The sequence below is a fragment of the Camelina sativa genome, chromosome 17 (assembly GCF_030686135.1).
Source record: "Camelina sativa cultivar CO46 ecotype springtype chromosome 17, ASM3068613v1".
Taxonomy (NCBI): Eukaryota; Viridiplantae; Streptophyta; class Magnoliopsida; order Brassicales; family Brassicaceae; genus Camelina; species Camelina sativa.
The window spans coordinates 6,965,239-6,982,654 of NC_141896.1; the positions used below are offsets into that span (position 1 = coordinate 6,965,239).

General features: G+C 38.0%; 5 protein-coding genes across 10 annotated transcripts; 3 read left to right on the forward strand and 2 right to left on the reverse strand.

The window, feature by feature from the left end:
* Positions 1-93: 93 nt before the first annotated feature.
* Positions 94-4,102, reverse strand: LOC104775289 (uncharacterized). Of its 2 annotated transcripts, none has more exons than XM_087497241.1 (13): positions 3,277-4,102; positions 2,789-2,998; positions 2,587-2,637; positions 2,266-2,396; positions 2,058-2,174; positions 1,826-1,945; positions 1,557-1,618; positions 1,216-1,385; positions 1,049-1,102; positions 826-935; positions 630-743; positions 415-540; positions 94-318 (listed from the first exon to the last, which is right to left on the reverse strand). In XM_087497241.1, the coding sequence occupies exons 2-13, from the start codon at positions 2,996-2,998 to the stop codon at positions 291-293; spliced, it is 1,293 nt and encodes a 430-aa protein (XP_087353367.1). In that variant the 5' UTR covers positions 3,277-4,102; the 3' UTR covers positions 94-290. The 2 variants fall into 2 exon arrangements, with proteins under 2 accessions (XP_087353367.1, XP_087353366.1); XM_087497240.1 differs by having other exon boundaries at positions 94-321; positions 3,277-3,537.
* On the forward strand, positions 3,727-7,093 carry LOC104755947 (glyceraldehyde-3-phosphate dehydrogenase GAPCP2, chloroplastic). The gene is made up of 14 exons (XM_010478434.3): positions 3,727-3,958; positions 4,258-4,346; positions 4,437-4,504; positions 4,591-4,629; positions 4,767-4,867; positions 5,120-5,232; positions 5,367-5,466; positions 5,605-5,751; positions 5,851-5,911; positions 6,005-6,102; positions 6,185-6,327; positions 6,444-6,527; positions 6,608-6,697; positions 6,794-7,093. The coding sequence occupies exons 1-14, from the start codon at positions 3,866-3,868 to the stop codon at positions 6,846-6,848; spliced, it is 1,281 nt and encodes a 426-aa protein (XP_010476736.2). The 5' UTR covers positions 3,727-3,865; the 3' UTR covers positions 6,849-7,093.
* A 760-nt stretch (positions 7,094-7,853) lies between these two features.
* On the forward strand, positions 7,854-10,470 carry LOC104755948 (metal tolerance protein 10). The gene is made up of 6 exons (XM_010478435.3): positions 7,854-8,381; positions 8,895-9,007; positions 9,100-9,345; positions 9,499-9,579; positions 9,657-9,887; positions 9,998-10,470. Exons 1-6 carry the CDS (start codon positions 8,192-8,194, stop codon positions 10,337-10,339), a joined length of 1,203 nt encoding a protein of 400 aa, XP_010476737.2. The 5' UTR covers positions 7,854-8,191; the 3' UTR covers positions 10,340-10,470.
* A 350-nt stretch (positions 10,471-10,820) lies between these two features.
* On the forward strand, positions 10,821-12,169 carry LOC104755949 (uncharacterized). The gene is made up of 2 exons (XM_010478436.3): positions 10,821-11,395; positions 11,499-12,169. The coding sequence occupies exons 1-2, from the start codon at positions 11,061-11,063 to the stop codon at positions 11,986-11,988; spliced, it is 825 nt and encodes a 274-aa protein (XP_010476738.2). The 5' UTR covers positions 10,821-11,060; the 3' UTR covers positions 11,989-12,169.
* Positions 12,093-17,294, reverse strand: LOC104755950 (putative cyclin-B3-1). Of its 5 annotated transcripts, none has more exons than XM_010478439.3 (24): positions 17,144-17,294; positions 16,747-16,789; positions 16,587-16,647; positions 16,474-16,506; positions 16,327-16,381; positions 16,181-16,232; positions 16,028-16,103; positions 15,805-15,859; positions 15,578-15,632; positions 15,425-15,482; positions 15,207-15,268; positions 15,054-15,111; positions 14,802-14,859; positions 14,588-14,633; positions 14,425-14,492; positions 13,948-14,220; positions 13,746-13,868; positions 13,533-13,622; positions 13,259-13,420; positions 13,105-13,164; positions 12,933-13,031; positions 12,660-12,838; positions 12,405-12,583; positions 12,093-12,313 (listed from the first exon to the last, which is right to left on the reverse strand). In XM_010478439.3, the coding sequence occupies exons 1-23, from the start codon at positions 17,156-17,158 to the stop codon at positions 12,448-12,450; spliced, it is 1,917 nt and encodes a 638-aa protein (XP_010476741.2). In that variant the 5' UTR covers positions 17,159-17,294; the 3' UTR covers positions 12,093-12,313; positions 12,405-12,447. The 5 variants fall into 5 exon arrangements, with proteins under 5 accessions (XP_010476741.2, XP_087353370.1, XP_087353368.1 ...); XM_087497244.1 differs by having other exon boundaries at positions 13,948-14,214; positions 16,181-16,229; positions 17,144-17,281; XM_087497242.1 differs by having other exon boundaries at positions 16,181-16,229; positions 17,144-17,281.
* Positions 17,295-17,416: the final 122 nt, after the last annotated feature.

Below are 17,416 nucleotides of genomic sequence, written 5' to 3' on the forward strand. Positions count from 1 at the left end.
GTTTAGCCGAACCTAATTATAAAACCGCAACCCGAAAGAACCGACAATTTTAATTTCGCGGTTTATTGAGCTAATGTTTGAAGTTTATGCCAATTTGAAGATTACTTTTTTTTTTACTGTTTAATTTTTCTACACGGTTAATCATATTCATCGTACAAACAAAAAGTTAAGACAAGGAAATTAAAGAGAAAAAACACAGAAACCGCATAAACGAAAACGTTGAGATACAAATAGATGAAACCAAAGCCAAGCTATAAAACGTTTAATCTTCATCATAGACGCTTGCTGTCTCATAGGATAATGCAACTTCCTGATTCCCTGCTGAGAGAGAAAGAACCATCATAAATATATATCAATAATAATCAGATTTGTTCCATATCACAAAATTAAAAATCCAACATTGACTGATGATACCTCTTGGACTCTTCATAATAGCTTAGAGCTTGCTCAAACTTGAGCCAGATTGGACATGATTGTTCAAGATCAACGTTGTCAGGACCTCTCATATATGCTTGGACAATGAATTGATTACTTCTCTGACTGCGTATCACATATAGTTTGAATCAGATTGATATGTTTTGACTAAGATTTGGTGTTTGCAAATTATCAGGATTGATGGACGTGTGTACCTTCCTTCATATTCGGATAACCAAACCAAATAGGCTACACCGAAGTACATTGAGACAAATGGTTTGGTTAGATCGTCTGCTGAATCAACTCTGTATGCTCGGTATCCTAGCTCCCTTTATTCACAAAAACAGCCCCACTAGGATTAAATATTTGCTTAACACTTTATAATGTATTTATAGAGATGACCAAACTTACGAATATAACCAGGAAGCGGTTGAGTAGTCCACTCCGAGTATTCCAGCATGCTTCTTAGTACCATTCACAAACCGCATGCACACAGTATCAGCAACCGCACAAACAAGAGGCTGCTCAGTGAAATGGAACATATTTATCAGTAATAACATATGAATAGTCCAAAAAGATACCCAATAAAAGTTCCCTCAGCAAGTGATCGTTCACAGATATGATGCACACTTACAACTCTAATTCCTTTCGTGCTGAAGTACTTTGAAACAATTATTTCTGCAACAGCCTGATGAAACGGAAAATTTAGCATTATTTTGACAGCAATATGGTGAGAACGGTATCAGTTATTGTTCTCCGGGAAATATATGTCAAATTGCACAACTAAAAGACAGACAGTACCTTTAGTTCCCCTCGAGAAAGGTAAGGCCTCTTTTCACCATCTTGTGAAAAACGAACCTTCCCCCTTTCTTCTTTAGATTTTGTCCACTCTTTACATACTTCAGAATGATTCCACATATTTTCCATATCTTCAGGGGAAGCTCGACAGTCCCAGTATGTGAAATTGGTGTCTGTTCCACCAGAGGGTATATTCCAAATATGAGCACATAGCTAAAGCATTGGCACACTGCACCATGCTCCTAGTATTTCTAGAGATCTTAATATGTTCGACATAGGTGCATGTGTATAAACGTGGAGACATTGTTATATGATACATATAAACAGAAAGAGGGCGAGATTACTTGAGCCTGCTGAAGCAGGATTCGTAGGATGAAAGCTTGAAGGGCCAGCATCAACATGTTTTCTGCAACAACAGTTACCAAAGAGACTGAAGTATTAGCTTCCCTTCTTTCAGCTTCTTGGTGCAACTACATTGATATAAGTATTTAAGTATTAACAAAAATAACAGTATGAAAGCACATGGCAACACAAAACATTTTCCTTGCAACCATGCATAAAATATGACTTAAGAAACTAGGTAAAAGGTGAATCAGAGAACGGAAACAACAACCTTGAAGGGAGACTTTCTTTCACTGCAAGGTATCGTTTCCAATATGGTAATGTCGACTTGTGAGTCGCCTTTTTTGTCCCACCATTATATGCTCTGACAACAAACTCTTCACTTCTCTGGCTGCACAAGGAAATTTGTTATAATAAATTAAATAACTCCAGAAGGAATTTTAGACTTTGCTGTCATTGAAATTGCAAAGCTATTAATGTCAACATGGGACAATATATCATACTTATTCTGATAGTCTGTTAACCATTTCAGGTAAGCTGCACCAAAATATACATTTATAAAGGGCTTGTGAAGAAGATCTGGATTGTCATCCACATTATATGCCGAATAGCCTTGCCCCCTGCAGTAAAGTTAAGACCAAAACCGGAACATTAGATTTTATAAATTGAAGATCTATTTGAAAAGGAGAGAAACTAGAAATCGTGTTGTACCCAGCCAACCACGCTGCTGTCTTTTCGAAAACTTGTAAAATTCCTAGGCCAGTTTCTTTGGTCTTTTTGCTGTACCGCATAATAAGAGGCTTCCGGTCACTTTCAAGCTCAGCAATTGCGCATATCATTACCTGAAGAGGAAGAGGGAGATGCAAACTTTGAGATCAGAAAGGCATATATGAGTTTAATAGCCTAAAGAGTAGCTAAAACCAAGCTCATAAGTACTAGCTTTCTAAAGAACTGCCCACTTTGAAAATACTTGAGAGTCATGATTACAGACCAACAATCGAACATGAAACTCAGGTGAAAAAAGAAGCATACCGGATCCAATATGGAATCAAAATGCCTCCGGACAGTAATATCAGCAACAGCCTGCAAAGGTAAGGGGTTGATCAATAAGTAGGCAGAAAGAAATAAAGGTCTAAATAGTAATTCACAAAACCCAAATCAATATATTCGATTGGAATGTTTGAAATCAACCATCTGCAAAACATACAACGATTTAAGAATGTGATTATTATACCTTCATCTCGGTCTGTGTTAGATAAGGTTGTCCATCAGGATCCCTAGAGAGGTGAACCTTCTGCCCTTTAGTCTCACCAACCTCAATCCATTCAGCACTCACCGCAGGATCCATCCACATTTCTTCTAAATCCTCTGGCTCAACACAATCATTCCAGAACATGAAACTGTTGGCCATTCTTGCATTGCTATACGACCTTTCCATTGGCATCTATCAGAAATTACAACCAAAACAAAAAAAAGAGAATTGTCACAGAGGCAATTGGAGATTTTACAACCACAACTAGCTAATGGAAAGAGAAGAACTCAAGCCACATAAACACGATCTCAATAAGTTTGCCAAATCTAAGAAGACATACGAAAACGAATCAACCAATCCCATTCAGAAAATATCAATCGGTAAACTCGGTAGTAGCATGTCAATACATTGCTCAACAAAAATGATCCTAACAAACTAACACAACGAGAAATTTCGCGCGTATGATAGACCTTGCCGAAGGGATAAGTGCGAAGGCCCGAGAACGTCAAACGATAGGAACAGAGGAAGAAACAAGGTTTCTCGGAGAAGAAGAAAGATTCAGGTTGAAATTAATCTATGGAGAATTCTAGAGATACAGAGAAAGCGACGGTTCGCCATTTTTGACGGGAGAGACAGAAAGGAGCACAGAGAGGAGAGTGTGTGAGACGAACAGCACGATTGTTTCGAGCGCAATGCCACGTGGCCTATTCGGAGAAGCTGGCCCTCAGCTCAGCTCGTCAACAGTAATCCCAATTTTAGAGTGAGAGCCAGCTGGATCTGCCACCTGTCATACTGGCCATTTTAGTCTGACGTGGCAAAACTTAACGTCGTTTTTAGTAGGAGGGGCTTTCCCACATAAACGACAAAAGATACGTCAACGTTGTTCAAATATGACCAGTAGGCCCACCAAATCATGGGCCTAAGATGTTGATCCGCTACACGCGGGTTCCTCCGTGAGATCTCGCCCTTAATTCTCATTGGAAAAGTAGTTACGATGGGGCGCGCCGCATCGGAACACTGTCATCGTCTCTACGGAGTCGTAAGCATATACTCCACTCAATGGCCTTCTCTTCTCTACTCAGATCTGCCGCCACTTCCGCCGCCGCTCCTCGTCTCGAGCTTTATCCATCGTCTTCATACGATCATTCTCAGGTATAAAACGTGTTTCGTTTATTTCTCTCTCGGGATTTTGGTTTTGTTTGATTTGTTTCAGCTTATGTTTAGCTTTGATCTGCTTCAATTTTGTATTTCCGTGTCGCCTGGAGTTTTTATGGATTGTTGGAGGTGTTTTTGTCTTTTTTTTTTATATGGTTATGGTTATCTTCTATAGTCGTTGGCCCTGTGTTATCTGATGAACTCGAATCGATGATAGACACTTAGACAGCATTAAGGTTTTCATACGTTTCAAGGGTTCAGTGTGGGTTATATATCTTTTTGTATCAAATGATCAGGTCACTTCAAGTCTTGGATTCAGTCACAACCTGACCTCGTCCAGATTTTCTGGTGCTGCAGTTTCAACTGGGTCATCTTCATCTTTACAGTTCAGTGACCAACTCTGTCCTACATGTAAATTACACGATGCTTTCCTTTTTGCTTCTCTGAAGTTTTTTATAAATGTTCAAATGTACAGAAAATGCAATGCTAGAAGGGTACAACCTATCAAGGCCACTGCTACGGCAGCACCTCCTGCTGTTCAAAGTAAGAAAATAGTTTATTTATATTCTTACGTGATGTGTTTGGTGCTGCATTCTTGCAGTTAACGTCCATTTGATTGACTTGTATAGGGTCAAGGAGCAGCGGAAAGACAAAGGTCGGCATCAATGGTATGTTAGTTTTTTATCTGTTGTTGGATTCATTTTGAGATCATCAGATAGTGTATGCTTTCATTCCTTCTGATCTGCTTCTAGCCCCTCGCCTTTTCAGTTCTTACCGATTCTTGTATTTATTGTGTATGGGACAGGTTTTGGTCGAATTGGAAGACTGGTCCTCCGTATCGCAACCTTCAGGGATGATATTGAGGTTGTAGCTGTCAATGATCCATTCATAGACGCCAAGTACATGGTAAGGATGATTACTGTCTTATCTAGCAGTAGTTGCAACTTACAATGTGTTTTGCTCTTACTAGTTTGTAATGTATTTTAGCCAGGAATTTTGTATAACTGTTGCTTATGCTCTTTACCCTTTCAGCGTATCTTATTCTTAGTAACTTTTTTTGCTTGCTTGAACTTGATATAGTTTAAAGAAATCGTATTAAGGGGCATGAAATACTTGTATATCAAACTCACTGCAAATCTTCTCTCCCGTCTTATGCAGGCTTACATGTTCAAGTATGATTCTACTCATGGAAATTACAAAGGAACCATCAATGTAATTGATGATTCTACTTTGGAGATCAATGGAAAACAGGTCAAAGTTGTCAGCAATAGGTATTGCCTCAAACTGTTGACTCATCCATATCTGTAGAAATGGACAAATGATGAATCAGTTTTCATGTCTTTCCTATTGATAGGGTAAAAATCTTATCGTTTTAGTGCCTGACATCTTATTGGTTCTCTCTCAGAGACCCAGCTGAAATCCCGTGGGCTGATCTTGGAGCCGAGTATGTTGTTGAGTCTTCAGGAGTATTCACCACTGTTGGAAAAGCATCAGCACATTTGAAGGTTTGCACTTCCATCTGAACGCACTTGTTGATCTACTAGTTTCACTGGATCTAACATTGAATACAGGCCGTATATTAATTCAAACAATCATCTACTAAAATTGCCATCGGTTTGCTTGACCTTTCATTGCCTGTACAGGGTGGTGCCAAGAAAGTCATCATTTCTGCCCCTTCAGCGGACGCGCCCATGTTTGTTGTTGGAGTAAACGAGAAGACATACCAACCAAACATGGATATTGTCTCCAATGCAAGCTGTACCACCAATTGTCTGGCACCTCTTGCCAAGGTTTGTACATATTTTTTTGTCCTCTATATAACTTGGTTTTGAAGAACCTCATTAAGGTCAAATAAAATTGTCTGGCCCTGAAGAACTTGTATATGGCAGGTGGTGCATGAGGAATTTGGTGTTCTTGAAGGCTTGATGACAACAGTCCACGCCACGACAGGTATTTTATTCTTGTATATATCATTGTATATCATTGACCTGAAGAGACTAGCTAAATTATGTGTTTTGTTCATCTTTGCTTTTGTAAAATCAGCTACTCAGAAAACTGTGGACGGCCCATCAATGAAGGACTGGAGAGGAGGCCGAGGCGCCAGTCAAAACATCATTCCTAGCTCAACCGGTGCTGCAAAGGTACACAAAATCATATGGTTCTATATGAACGTCACATCTGGAATCATATCTAAGTCATGGCTTGCTTAACTTGTCTCAACAGGCTGTAGGTAAGGTCCTTCCAGAACTCAATGGAAAACTAACGGGAATGGCGTTCCGTGTTCCAACAGCAAATGTTTCTGTTGTGGATCTAACTTGTCGACTTGAGAAGGATGCATCGTATGAAGACGTTAAGGCAGCCATAAAGTATTCCTCCCAAAACTCTGTTCAACCAATTCCCGTATCATTCTCTTTACATTCATAAACCATGGAACTTGTAATATAACCCTCTCACAATTTTGATTTAAAAAATCTCTTAACAGGTTTGCATCAGAAGGGCCACTTAGGGGAATTCTTGGGTATACAGAAGAAGATGTCGTCTCTAACGATTTTGTAGGAGATTCAAGGTATTCCACTCTTAAATCTTGTAACGGATCTATCAAAATCTAGCTTGGTCCTCAGAAGTTGTGGTTATTGTCAAAATTAGGTCAAGTATCTTTGATGCGAATGCTGGGATTGGGTTAAGCAAATCCTTCATGAAACTTGTCTCCTGGTATGACAACGAATGGGGTTACAGGTAAACAGTTAGTCCTCTTGCATTTCTTTACCATCACATTGCCATATTTGACTATACGCCAAGACTAAAATGTTTGTGGGTGTTGTAATGTTACAGCAACCGAGTCCTCGACCTGATAGAGCACATGGCGTTAGTTGCAGCCAGCCGCTAAAGTCTGAACCATGCTGCTTTCTTAGAGAAGCCAAATTATTCGATTCATTAGGTAACCTAGCTTCTTAATTTTGGTTGTTGTTGGGGTTTGAATATTGAACCATACGATTTTAATAATACCTAGAAACATTGTTCGCGAGTAACGTTATCCCTGTTGAGTGTTGAGAAAAAGATGTACCATTTTTATACATACAGCTAGCCTACTAAGTAGAAAGGTTGGTCTCCAAGTTTGGAATTTTCCGGTTAGATGCTTTTTGGTTGGCGTCAGTAACGCATGTCTATGTTAAACGATAATTGTCGAGATGATATTATTCGAAATTGTGATAGTGAACCATCCATGACTACACTACACAAAGATTAGGTAAGCGAGTTTATTGATTAACCTTCTTGTACCTAATAATATATGATGAAATAGTGACATCACATCCACTTCAAGGCAAAATTATCTGATAATCTCTAATTAATTCATTTATATATGCAAAGAAGAAAACAATTATAGAATTATAGGGATTCTGTAATAACACGACGTTACATAAAAACCGCACTCGGAGAAAATGGTGGCATAAAGAAGAAAAAACAAAAGGCATAAGGGGACAAAAGCTTTATTGCAATCGTGGGAAACCACTTTGATCGCAACAAATGTGCACAAAATACATTACTTAATCATTTTGACGTGGCCGTCTAGAAAACCTTTTTTAGAAGAGATGAAGGGAAACGTAATGTAAAAAGAATTGGGGACTCCCTTGATCATGTTGTTATTTTGGACCACGCCTTTTTGCATCACTAGTGAGCACCTACTTCGTCAAACTCTAACAACATACGAATACTTCTTTTAATTCTTTTTTACCAAATATGTGCACATTTTTAAACAAACACACAAGACAAAAGATATTTCGTGTATACATAAGCAAAAATATCATTTGTAATATACCTATTCAACACAAATTTTTCTAATTGAAGTATGTTTGTAATTATTAATGAAGATAGGAATAGGATCTATATTTTTATATTCATTCTAACAAATAATCCAATTTTTTGTTTACTGTAAAGCAAAAGTCTTTTTATTGTAAATTATTAACAGACAAAAAAAACTATTTTTTTTTGTATTTTGACATCCCTTTTTCTATTAATATAAAAAATATTAGCATGTCACAAAAAAAAATAAACAGAGAGTAGTGTGTGTGACTCGTAATGCTTTTATAACTCCTCTTGCCTATCTATGATATATACATACATATACATAGGCTTCATACAAGCAAAGCAACAAGTATTTGTTTTCTCTTCTCTCTTGCAAACTTCCCCCAACCCCCAGATACACACACCTTTTTTGAAAGCGATCGGAGAATGGCGACGGAGCATGTAGTCCGTACGGCAGACGAATACAATGTCGAGCTTTTACCTAGCGAACACGATGCGCCGCCGCTTCAGTCGTCTTGGCGTCTCAGCCTCGACGCTTTTCAACTCCCTTCTTCACCCTCCTCCACCGGCCGTCACGACGGTCTCACTTGCTTCTCTCGCTATTTCCGTACTCCAAGTCAGACTCCTTCTTCCTTCTTTCTGTGTGTTTTTTTTTATTCGTGATCTGCACCCTATCCGTTCATATACATGATCATCGCACTAAGAGTTGTGATTGGAACTTACTCGGTCGTATGAATCAGAAAAGTGATTATGCAAAATGTCTAGTTCTTGTTTATTCCGTTGAGACTTGTTCGGACAATACAGTTCAGAAATGAACTGAAATCGCTTGAAAGTATAATTTTAAGTCTTGTGGCAAAAAAAATCTAGAGTTACTGTGTATTACTTTTTTGGTCTAAAGCCCTTTCTAATTGATTGATTTGATTTGGTGGAATATTAAATCTTTTGTTGATTCAATCTTTTGATGGAATCTTAAAGCTTCTCTTTTGGAATTTATATATGACAGATTCTTTGTTTTTAAAATGATGTGGATGCTGAATCAGATTAGAGACAGAGGTTTAACAAGTTTCCCTTTGTTATATCTTGAAACAGGGTTTTTTAACCCTCTTATTTGTTGTCTTTTATGATGCAGGGAAGGAACGTAGAGTCTCTGAATATTACAAGAAGCAAGAGAGGCTCCTCGAGGGTTTCAATGAGATGGAGACTATCCACGAAGCTGGTTTTGCATCTGGTGCTCCAACTGAGGTCTGGCTGCTCTTTTTCTAGTTTTTTTCTTTTGTTGAGATTTCTTCCTCTTTTAGTCCTTTATGGATCCTCAATCTTTTTGGTTTCAATAGGAAGAAATGAAGAAGCTTGCAAAGAGTGAGAGACTGGCAGTTCACATCTCCAACGCAACAAATTTGGTGCTTTTTGTGGCTAAAGTTTATGCCTCTATGGAGAGTAGATCCATGGCTGTGATTGCTTCAACCTTGGACTCTCTCTTGGATCTCTTGTCTGGTTTTATTCTCTGGTTTACAGCTAGTGCCATGAGGAAACCAAACCAGTTTCACTATCCCATCGGAAAGCGCCGTATGCAACCTGTGGTATGCTTCTGTCTTTGCTTGGTTCTGTTCTTCTGACTCCTATGAACACTTACTTGTATCCCAAGAAACTTTTATATCCCAAGCCTGGTCACAAAACTTGTGTTTATGTGAAAGACTCAAAATGATAGTGTATTTACCCTTTTGAATTAACAGGGCATCATTGTGTTTGCTTCCGTGATGGCAACTCTTGGACTGCAAGTTTTACTAGAGTCAGGAAGACAACTAGTTGCCAAGGTACATCACATGTTTTCTCTGGTCACTGCTTTCATCGGTCATTTGATCTAATTTAACCAATTCTATTATTGTTACAGAGTGGTATACATATGAATAGCACAGAAGAGAAATGGATGATCGGGATCATGGTCTCTGTCACCATCGTGAAGTTTCTACTCATGCTTTATTGCAGAGGATTTCAGAACGAAATCGTTAGGGCCTACGCTCAGGATCACCTCTTTGACGTCGTTACCAATTCAATCGGCTTAGCAACAGCTGTCTTGGCCGTCAAATTCTACTGGTGGATTGATCCCTCTGGTGCTATACTTGTATGTATTCAGTTGCTCATATAGACAAATGAAATCTAAACTCTGGAATCTAAAATCAAGAAGTGTTCTAGAGAAAATTAATGTTTCTTTCTCTCTTTATATGGTTGCAGATAGCTTTGTACACCATAGCAACATGGGCAAGAACCGTACTAGAGAACGTCCATTCGCTGATAGGACGCTCTGCGCCGCCAGATTTCTTGGCGAAACTGACATTCTTGATATGGAACCATCACGAACAAATCAAGCATATTGACACAGTAAGGGCTTACACTTTTGGGACACACTATTTTGTTGAAGTGGACATTGTTTTGCCAGAGGACATGAGACTACAAGAAGCTCACAACATCGGAGAGACTCTTCAGGAAAAGCTAGAGCAGCTCTCTGAAGTGGAACGAGCTTTTGTCCACATAGACTTTGAGTTCACTCATCGTCCTGAACACAAGTGTAATTAGATAAGTAAAAATCTTGTACTTGTAGATGTAGTAGTGTTAGTTTCTTAGTTTATGTACTCTTCTTATCGTTTTGTACTTTTGTCTATATATGGGTTACGACTTACGAATGAAGTCCAACGCTGTTCACTCCAGTATGCGAGTAAAAAATGTGTGTAGTTTGATGTCCTCGGACGTTGTGCCGTCTATGAGATGCGCTTTGTGTATCGTTTTTCGAAGTTGGATTTATAGTAGTAGTGTTAGTTTCTTAGTTTATGTACTCTTCGTATCGTTTTGTCTATATGTATATGACAGGCAATCGAATGAATGAAGTCCAACGCTGTTTAGTTACTCCAATATGCGAGTAAAAAATGTGTGTAGTACTTGGACGTTGTGCCGTTTTGCATATGAGATGCGCTTTTGTGTCGTTTTTTGGTAGGTTGGACTGCACGACGTTTGAAGCTAATAGACAACATTAATTTCCGTTTCTTCTGTTTTAAACACTAAACTAAACACAAAAGGAAAGATTAAAAAAAAAGAAGATCACAATAAAATAATGAGTTTTAAATCAAAACCACTCAAAAAAGAAAATAAAGAGGATTTCATTTATCTATCTTCCAACAAAAGTTCCGTGCTACATTGCTCTTCTCCACAAGACAATTTCTCTGGCTCAGAATCTTCGCAATGAAAATGTAAAGAAGAAACCCAAAGAGACGAGCTTCTCCAAAACCACGCAAGCGCAGCTATGGCTTTTCTTCTTACTAATCTATCATCTCCCTCAATCTATCTTCAAACCGGAAAATACCCAAACCTTAAACCCATTTTCAGTCAATCTCTATCGTCGTCGTCTTCATCAATTAGCTACGAGTTTGAAGAAGATAATCTCTCCACACTCTCTCTTTCTAGTATCCAGTCTCCTCCTCTTAAAGATGCTCAGGTTAAGACAAGACACGCCTCTCAAGACAAGCATAATAACCACGACAAAGATGAATTCTATATCAATCTTGGTGTCGCTGTCCGTACACTTCGTGAAGATTTGCCTTTGCTCTTCACCAGAGACCTTAATTACGACATCTACAGGTAATAAACTCTTCATATTTTGAATGATACGAGATGAAAGAAAGAATCTTTATCATCTGGGATTACAAAAGGAGCCTCCTTTGATCTCTGTTTGTTTATACAGGGATGATATAACACTTGTGGATCCGATGAACACATTCACTGGGATTGAGAACTACAAATTGATCTTCTGGGCACTCAGATTTCATGGGAAGATATTGTTCAGGGATATCTCACTTGAGATCTTCAGGGTATGGCAACCATCAGAGAACATGATCCTCATCAGGTGGAATCTCAAGGGTGTGCCTAGAGTTCCATGGGAAGCTAAAGGAGAGTTTCAAGGCACTTCTCGCTATAAACTCGATCGTAATGGCAAAATCTATGAGCATAAAGTTGATAACTTGGCCTTCAATTTCCCTCATCAGCTCAAACCTGCAGCTTCGGTTTTGGATTTGGTGACTGCTGCTTCCCCTGCAAGTAGTCCCAATCCTACCTTCTTTCTCGGTCCTGTGGACTCTTATTCATCTTCATGGGTTAACTTTTACCAAGCAGTGAGACGGACACTGGAGACAGAGGATGTGTTTGTCACAGACAGTTTTCTCACATGCTCATAGTGGAAGTAGAGTTGCCATACACACAGTCAAGGGCACACATCTCAGGTGTATATAGTTTATACATTAAAGGTTTTTATATGTACGAGTAGATCTGGTTGACTTAATTCTTGGAAAAACCTAGAACTGTTATGTTTTTCCAGAAGCTTTATACAACGTTATCAATACATTGGAGTTTTGTCTTTATGATCATGTGAAACAGTAATATTACTCAGTGATTAAGCACACAGAAAAAATAACACACCTAATCAAGACACCTATTTAAGAATCACCATTAGCCTGAGTTTTCTTAATATTCGGCTAGAGTCCATGTAGACGTTGTATCTCCCTGCAATTTCCGAGTAAGAATGAGCAAGATCAGTTCAACCGAGAAAGCAAATAGAAAACAAGTTTCAGCTACATGAACATATGTATATTACCTTTAGACTGGTGAGGCATGCCGTGACTTTTGTAGAATTCTACTTAAAGAGGGAGCTTATCCAAGGGTTTCAAGACTGCAACGTTACTGCGATCTGGATTCATGTACTTCTCATAAGTGACCCTCAGTTTTCCTGTTTTAGCAGCTTTGTGAAACCTCAAGATCATGTCAGAAGAATCCCTGTGATAAAAAATTGTGTAAGATTAGGAAAACAATGTAATTAGTCTAAGGAGTTATTAAAAAGATGTTTACTTACTTCATCTGAGAGACATTGTAGTGGGTATGCTTGTTTAGGAGCGGGGTCCAAACTGGAGTCATATGCAATGTGCATCGGGCAACATAAATGGCTGATGCACATAGCAATGACGGCTTATACTTCAAAGCTTCGTATTCAACCAAGCACAGCTCAATAAGGTAGAAGGCAAGTTGTTCAAGCTGATAAAGAAAAATAATACCATTCAATGTCCACCTAATCAGACAGATTAATTTCATAGCTTCTATAGCAATCAAATAGAAATTTTGTGTGTACCTTCTTATTTGATTGAGCAGCTTTTAGGAACCTCAACATGAAAACGTAGGGGGTGGGTGCATTCAAACGGAACTTTAACTCTTTAAGCATAATCCTCTCCTGAAAAGAAAACGACCAAAGATTGTTAAAATGAATATAGAGAAGTTGATTTTGAACAGAGTTCACTAATTACCATTCCCAAGATTTGTTGTCTGGTGTATGATTCTGCTGAGATGCTAATCAAGTCTTTGATCTGCACATGGACATGGGCGGGTTACAAAATTATAAGTTTGAAATCATAGGAGATTAAGAAGAGGTTTTAGCTTTCAGGATAAAATGTCACATACCCTGGGATGCCAATAGTCCTCGTATTTAGACGCCAATAAGAGTGCAGTAAGACCAATCAATTGCATCTCGTTCTTCCGTATAGGAACTTGGGAAAGGTAACGGTCTAATAAGTTCATTGTGAGGTAGAGTGTCTCATGCATTAGATCAAATTTGAAATGAACCTGCAAAACAAATAGGCAGTACTGAGATAAAAGGATTCTACATGGAGAAGAAAAACTTTAAGTAGGGAAAATATCTAGTTGAAATGGAAACGGAAAAATCCGATGAACTCACTTCGATAAGCCAGTTGATCAAAATTCCACGTGTAACTGGACTAACTTCTGTATGAGCTGACAAGTAGTATCCCAAAGCTGGACTTAATGCCTGAAACAACATTTCACGTCAAGCACTTCGAAAGCTAAAATTCAAAGTCAAAATTATAAGGAAAAATGAAAAAGCGAATATAAGGAAAGCGAAATTGTGTATGTGGAATAAGAAGTGAATTACCTCTGCAATCCAATAGAACTGATATATGTCATCCACGTATTCCGCAACTTCCAGCTGATTGGATTCATCATCAATGTTGGGAAGCTTTTCTGGCAGTGCAGTATCACCATTTTTCTCATCAAACTGCAAAAAAAAGTTACCAAATTAGTAATAATGGAAACAAAAAAGTCACAATGAACCATCATCTAGTAGAATTATGAACCTTTGATCCTGTCACTAGTAGAGATGTGAAAGACTTTCTACGTTTTGATTTTGGCTTTGCTGTAACATCCAACACTTTTGTTGTTGGGTCTTTGTTTTCACTAGAAGAACTCTGTTCCTGAGTATCTTCTTTGACACATTCTGTTTCAACCTTTTTCGGAAGTGACAGTGTTGGGACAACTTCATCAGAAGAAGGAACTGAAGAAATTCTACCAACTGGGGGCTTCTTAAGAGAACTACGGTTTTGTAGCGCCGTCTTTACTGTTTTCTGGATCTTGAGTAAGAGAGAAAGTTGTCACATATATACTAAACAAAAAAACCTCAATATGATTGTAACTATTGCCAGATAAAATGATCAAAGCAAGACAATAAAAGTGAAAGAAGACTGGTTTAGTAGTTCAATGATGATGGCCAAGGTCCAAATAATTCGAGAGAGACCCCTTGTATACAAAGATAAGAAAGAGAACGCGGTATATACCTTGACAGATTTCCTTACGAGATGGACACTGCTCAGCTGTGGGACGCCTTTGTTGCTGACTTTACTAGCTGAAACAATGCAACCTCACTAATATCAGATACTGAGCTAATCGAGTTACAACTTTAACATATACATTTTCATCACACATAAGAATCCATGCTACCTGGACCCTGACCCAACTGTTTCGAATTCAAGCTTGAGACATTGTACTGCGCCAAGAAAATAAGAATAAATCAGAATCAAAGACAGCAAGTAGAGACATGTACAATTACTTAAAATATCCTAAATGATAAGCCTCACGAGTTGTGTACAACCAGCTAACTATAAGACAAAAATATGTCAAGTAGATTGACTGTTGACTTTAAGATCGAGCTAACCTTTTTTATGCTCTTCTCTTCTACGAGGCTTGTTCTCTTTAGAGTTGGTAAGGATTTTCTGCAAGAAGAAATCAGTCAAGGAAGTTAACCAGTGAAATATGTAGAATCATTCTCAGCAGATATTAAGGAAAAGGTCCGAATGAACAACAGGTCACTTGATGAGAGCTTCGACAAATTGATAGGTAGTGTAGGGAATAAACAAGATATCTAGTCTAGAAGGAGATATTCAATTAGGCATGAGATTAAATGTACCTTGTTCCACCAGCCGTTGATCCAAGGCTCAGGGTTTTGCTTTTGATGAATTTCTGACCTAAAATATGAATTATATCATCGGAAGTTTAGATAAATGGTACAGATCAACTAAAGCCATAAACATGAAAACAATCATAACATTTAGGAACTCACCTGTCTTAATAGGGTTATTGTTTCCAAGCTCGGTTGTTCTCTTTAAAGTTGGTAAGGATTTTCTGCAAAAAGAAATCAGTCAAGGAAGTTAACCAATGAAAGATGTAGAATCATTCTCAGCAGATATTAAAGAAAAGGTCCACATGAACAACAGGTCACTTGATGAGAGCTTTGACATATTGATAGGTAATGTAGGGAATAAACAAGATTAAATGTACCTTGTTCCACCTGCCGTTGATCTAAGGCTCAGGGTTTTGCTTTTGATAAATTTCTGACCTAAAATATGAATTATATCATTGGAAGTTTAGATAAATGGTACAGATAACCTAAAGCCATAAACATGAAAACAATCATAACATTGAGGAACTCACCTGTCTTAATAGGGTTATTGTTTCCAAGTTCGGTTGTTCTTTTACTCTCAGGCTCCTATATCAGGGGAAAAAAAATAAGATAAGGTTTTACAGAATATTAAAGGAAATAGCGATCAAGATGCTTTAAGACACAACGTTTGTGATAACTGCTGCAAGTCATATGGATCTGGTGATAGTAATTTGCAAGTATACAACATTAATATAGTTAGCCAATACGGTTTCCATACCTTGGTAGACCTTTTCACTGAAATATCATTAACTCTGGTTGAACCAACTGAAATCCTACACATAGCAAGGTCAATTTGCGCAGCTCATCAACTCATTGTCAAAGATCATATAGTTCATACATGAAACTCTGCAGATTCGTTCTGTAAAAGCTCACTGAGTGAGATTACTAATCCTAAGTAGTGATGTAACGCTATTACAAAAAGAAAGAGTTAAGCAATTTACATGCTACTGCTGCCAGTATTCCCACCAAGATTACTTAAGTCAGCCAAAGCTTTTCTTTTGACTTTAGTATATTCCTCTGAAAAGGAGACAAAAATTAGATTACATTTTACATCCCAAAATTGTAAAGGAAAAAACTCTCTGCGATAACCTTACCAGAATTTTCATTATTGCTTTTGCCCTTGCCTATGATTCTCGAAATGCCCTTCTTTTCAATCAAAACAAAAAATGCACATACATGTGAATTAACTGCATAAACGTCCAACACTTGGATGAACTCAGAGAGAGGGAAAGGGATAAACCTTCATATTGTTTACGTTAGAAGCTGCTACACCGCTAATTGTAATAGACTTTCTCCTAAACAATGTAAAAGCACAAGATTAATAATTTCTTGAGATTCATAAATTAAAGTCTACTTCTTCATGAATCAAGCCATATTCATCACAAACCTCAAAGGAATACGAGTCTTCTGTGTAATCCCTCTGCAGAAATAGCAAAAAAAAAAAATTCAGATGAACAAATAACAATAGTACAGAAAGATGAATGGAAGAGATACACTTACACTGTACCGGCTGGATCAGTTTTCTGATTATCGGAGAAGATTTTGAAACTCCTAGTGGCCACTGTTTCAGATGTAAACATTGTTGTAGCACTGAATTATTTTGTTTTAAGAATGAAAAAGATTCACCAAGTAACAGAGAGGATAAAACAGTCTCCCTTACCTCGATTTCCAAGTATATCATCATCTCTACTTAGTCTTGGTGCCTGCAATAGTAAGTGAAACAAGAACTCTCAGGATTTTTCACTTGTGGTATTGTAAGACAATTTCAGTCAAATAACCCAAATCCGAGAGAGAAATCACAAGAAACTAATCCTGTAACTTCCCCATACCAAACTGATTAAAGAAGCAGAAGAACAAGCCAAATCTCTTCTATATACGATAAATCAAAGATTCGAGAAAACCTAATCGCGCATTGAAATTACGACAAAACAGCTCAATGGTAATCGAATGAAAACAGGAACAGACCCTCGAATCTCGATCTCAAAACTCATCTGCGATGAACGTAATAACCCTAACTCGGTTTTTCAATTCAAAATCTTGGGGAAGTTAGGGTTTACCTTTGCGAACGCCATTCTCCTTTAAATCTCCAGATCTTCTGCTTTCTTCTTCCCCCAGAAACTCTCTCAATCGCAAGAGAGTTCTACCGTTGCAATTGCAAATTTCCGAAATCAGCGACGCCGCTTCTCTGATATTTGAAATTGAGCTAATGAAATTTACGATTATAGCCCTCTACAGTTTATACTTGCTTACTATTTTGTTTGGTTTAACCCGAGCCCACTTGAATCCAACTATTAGGCCCATCAATCTATTTGCATTTTGTTTGTCGAGGG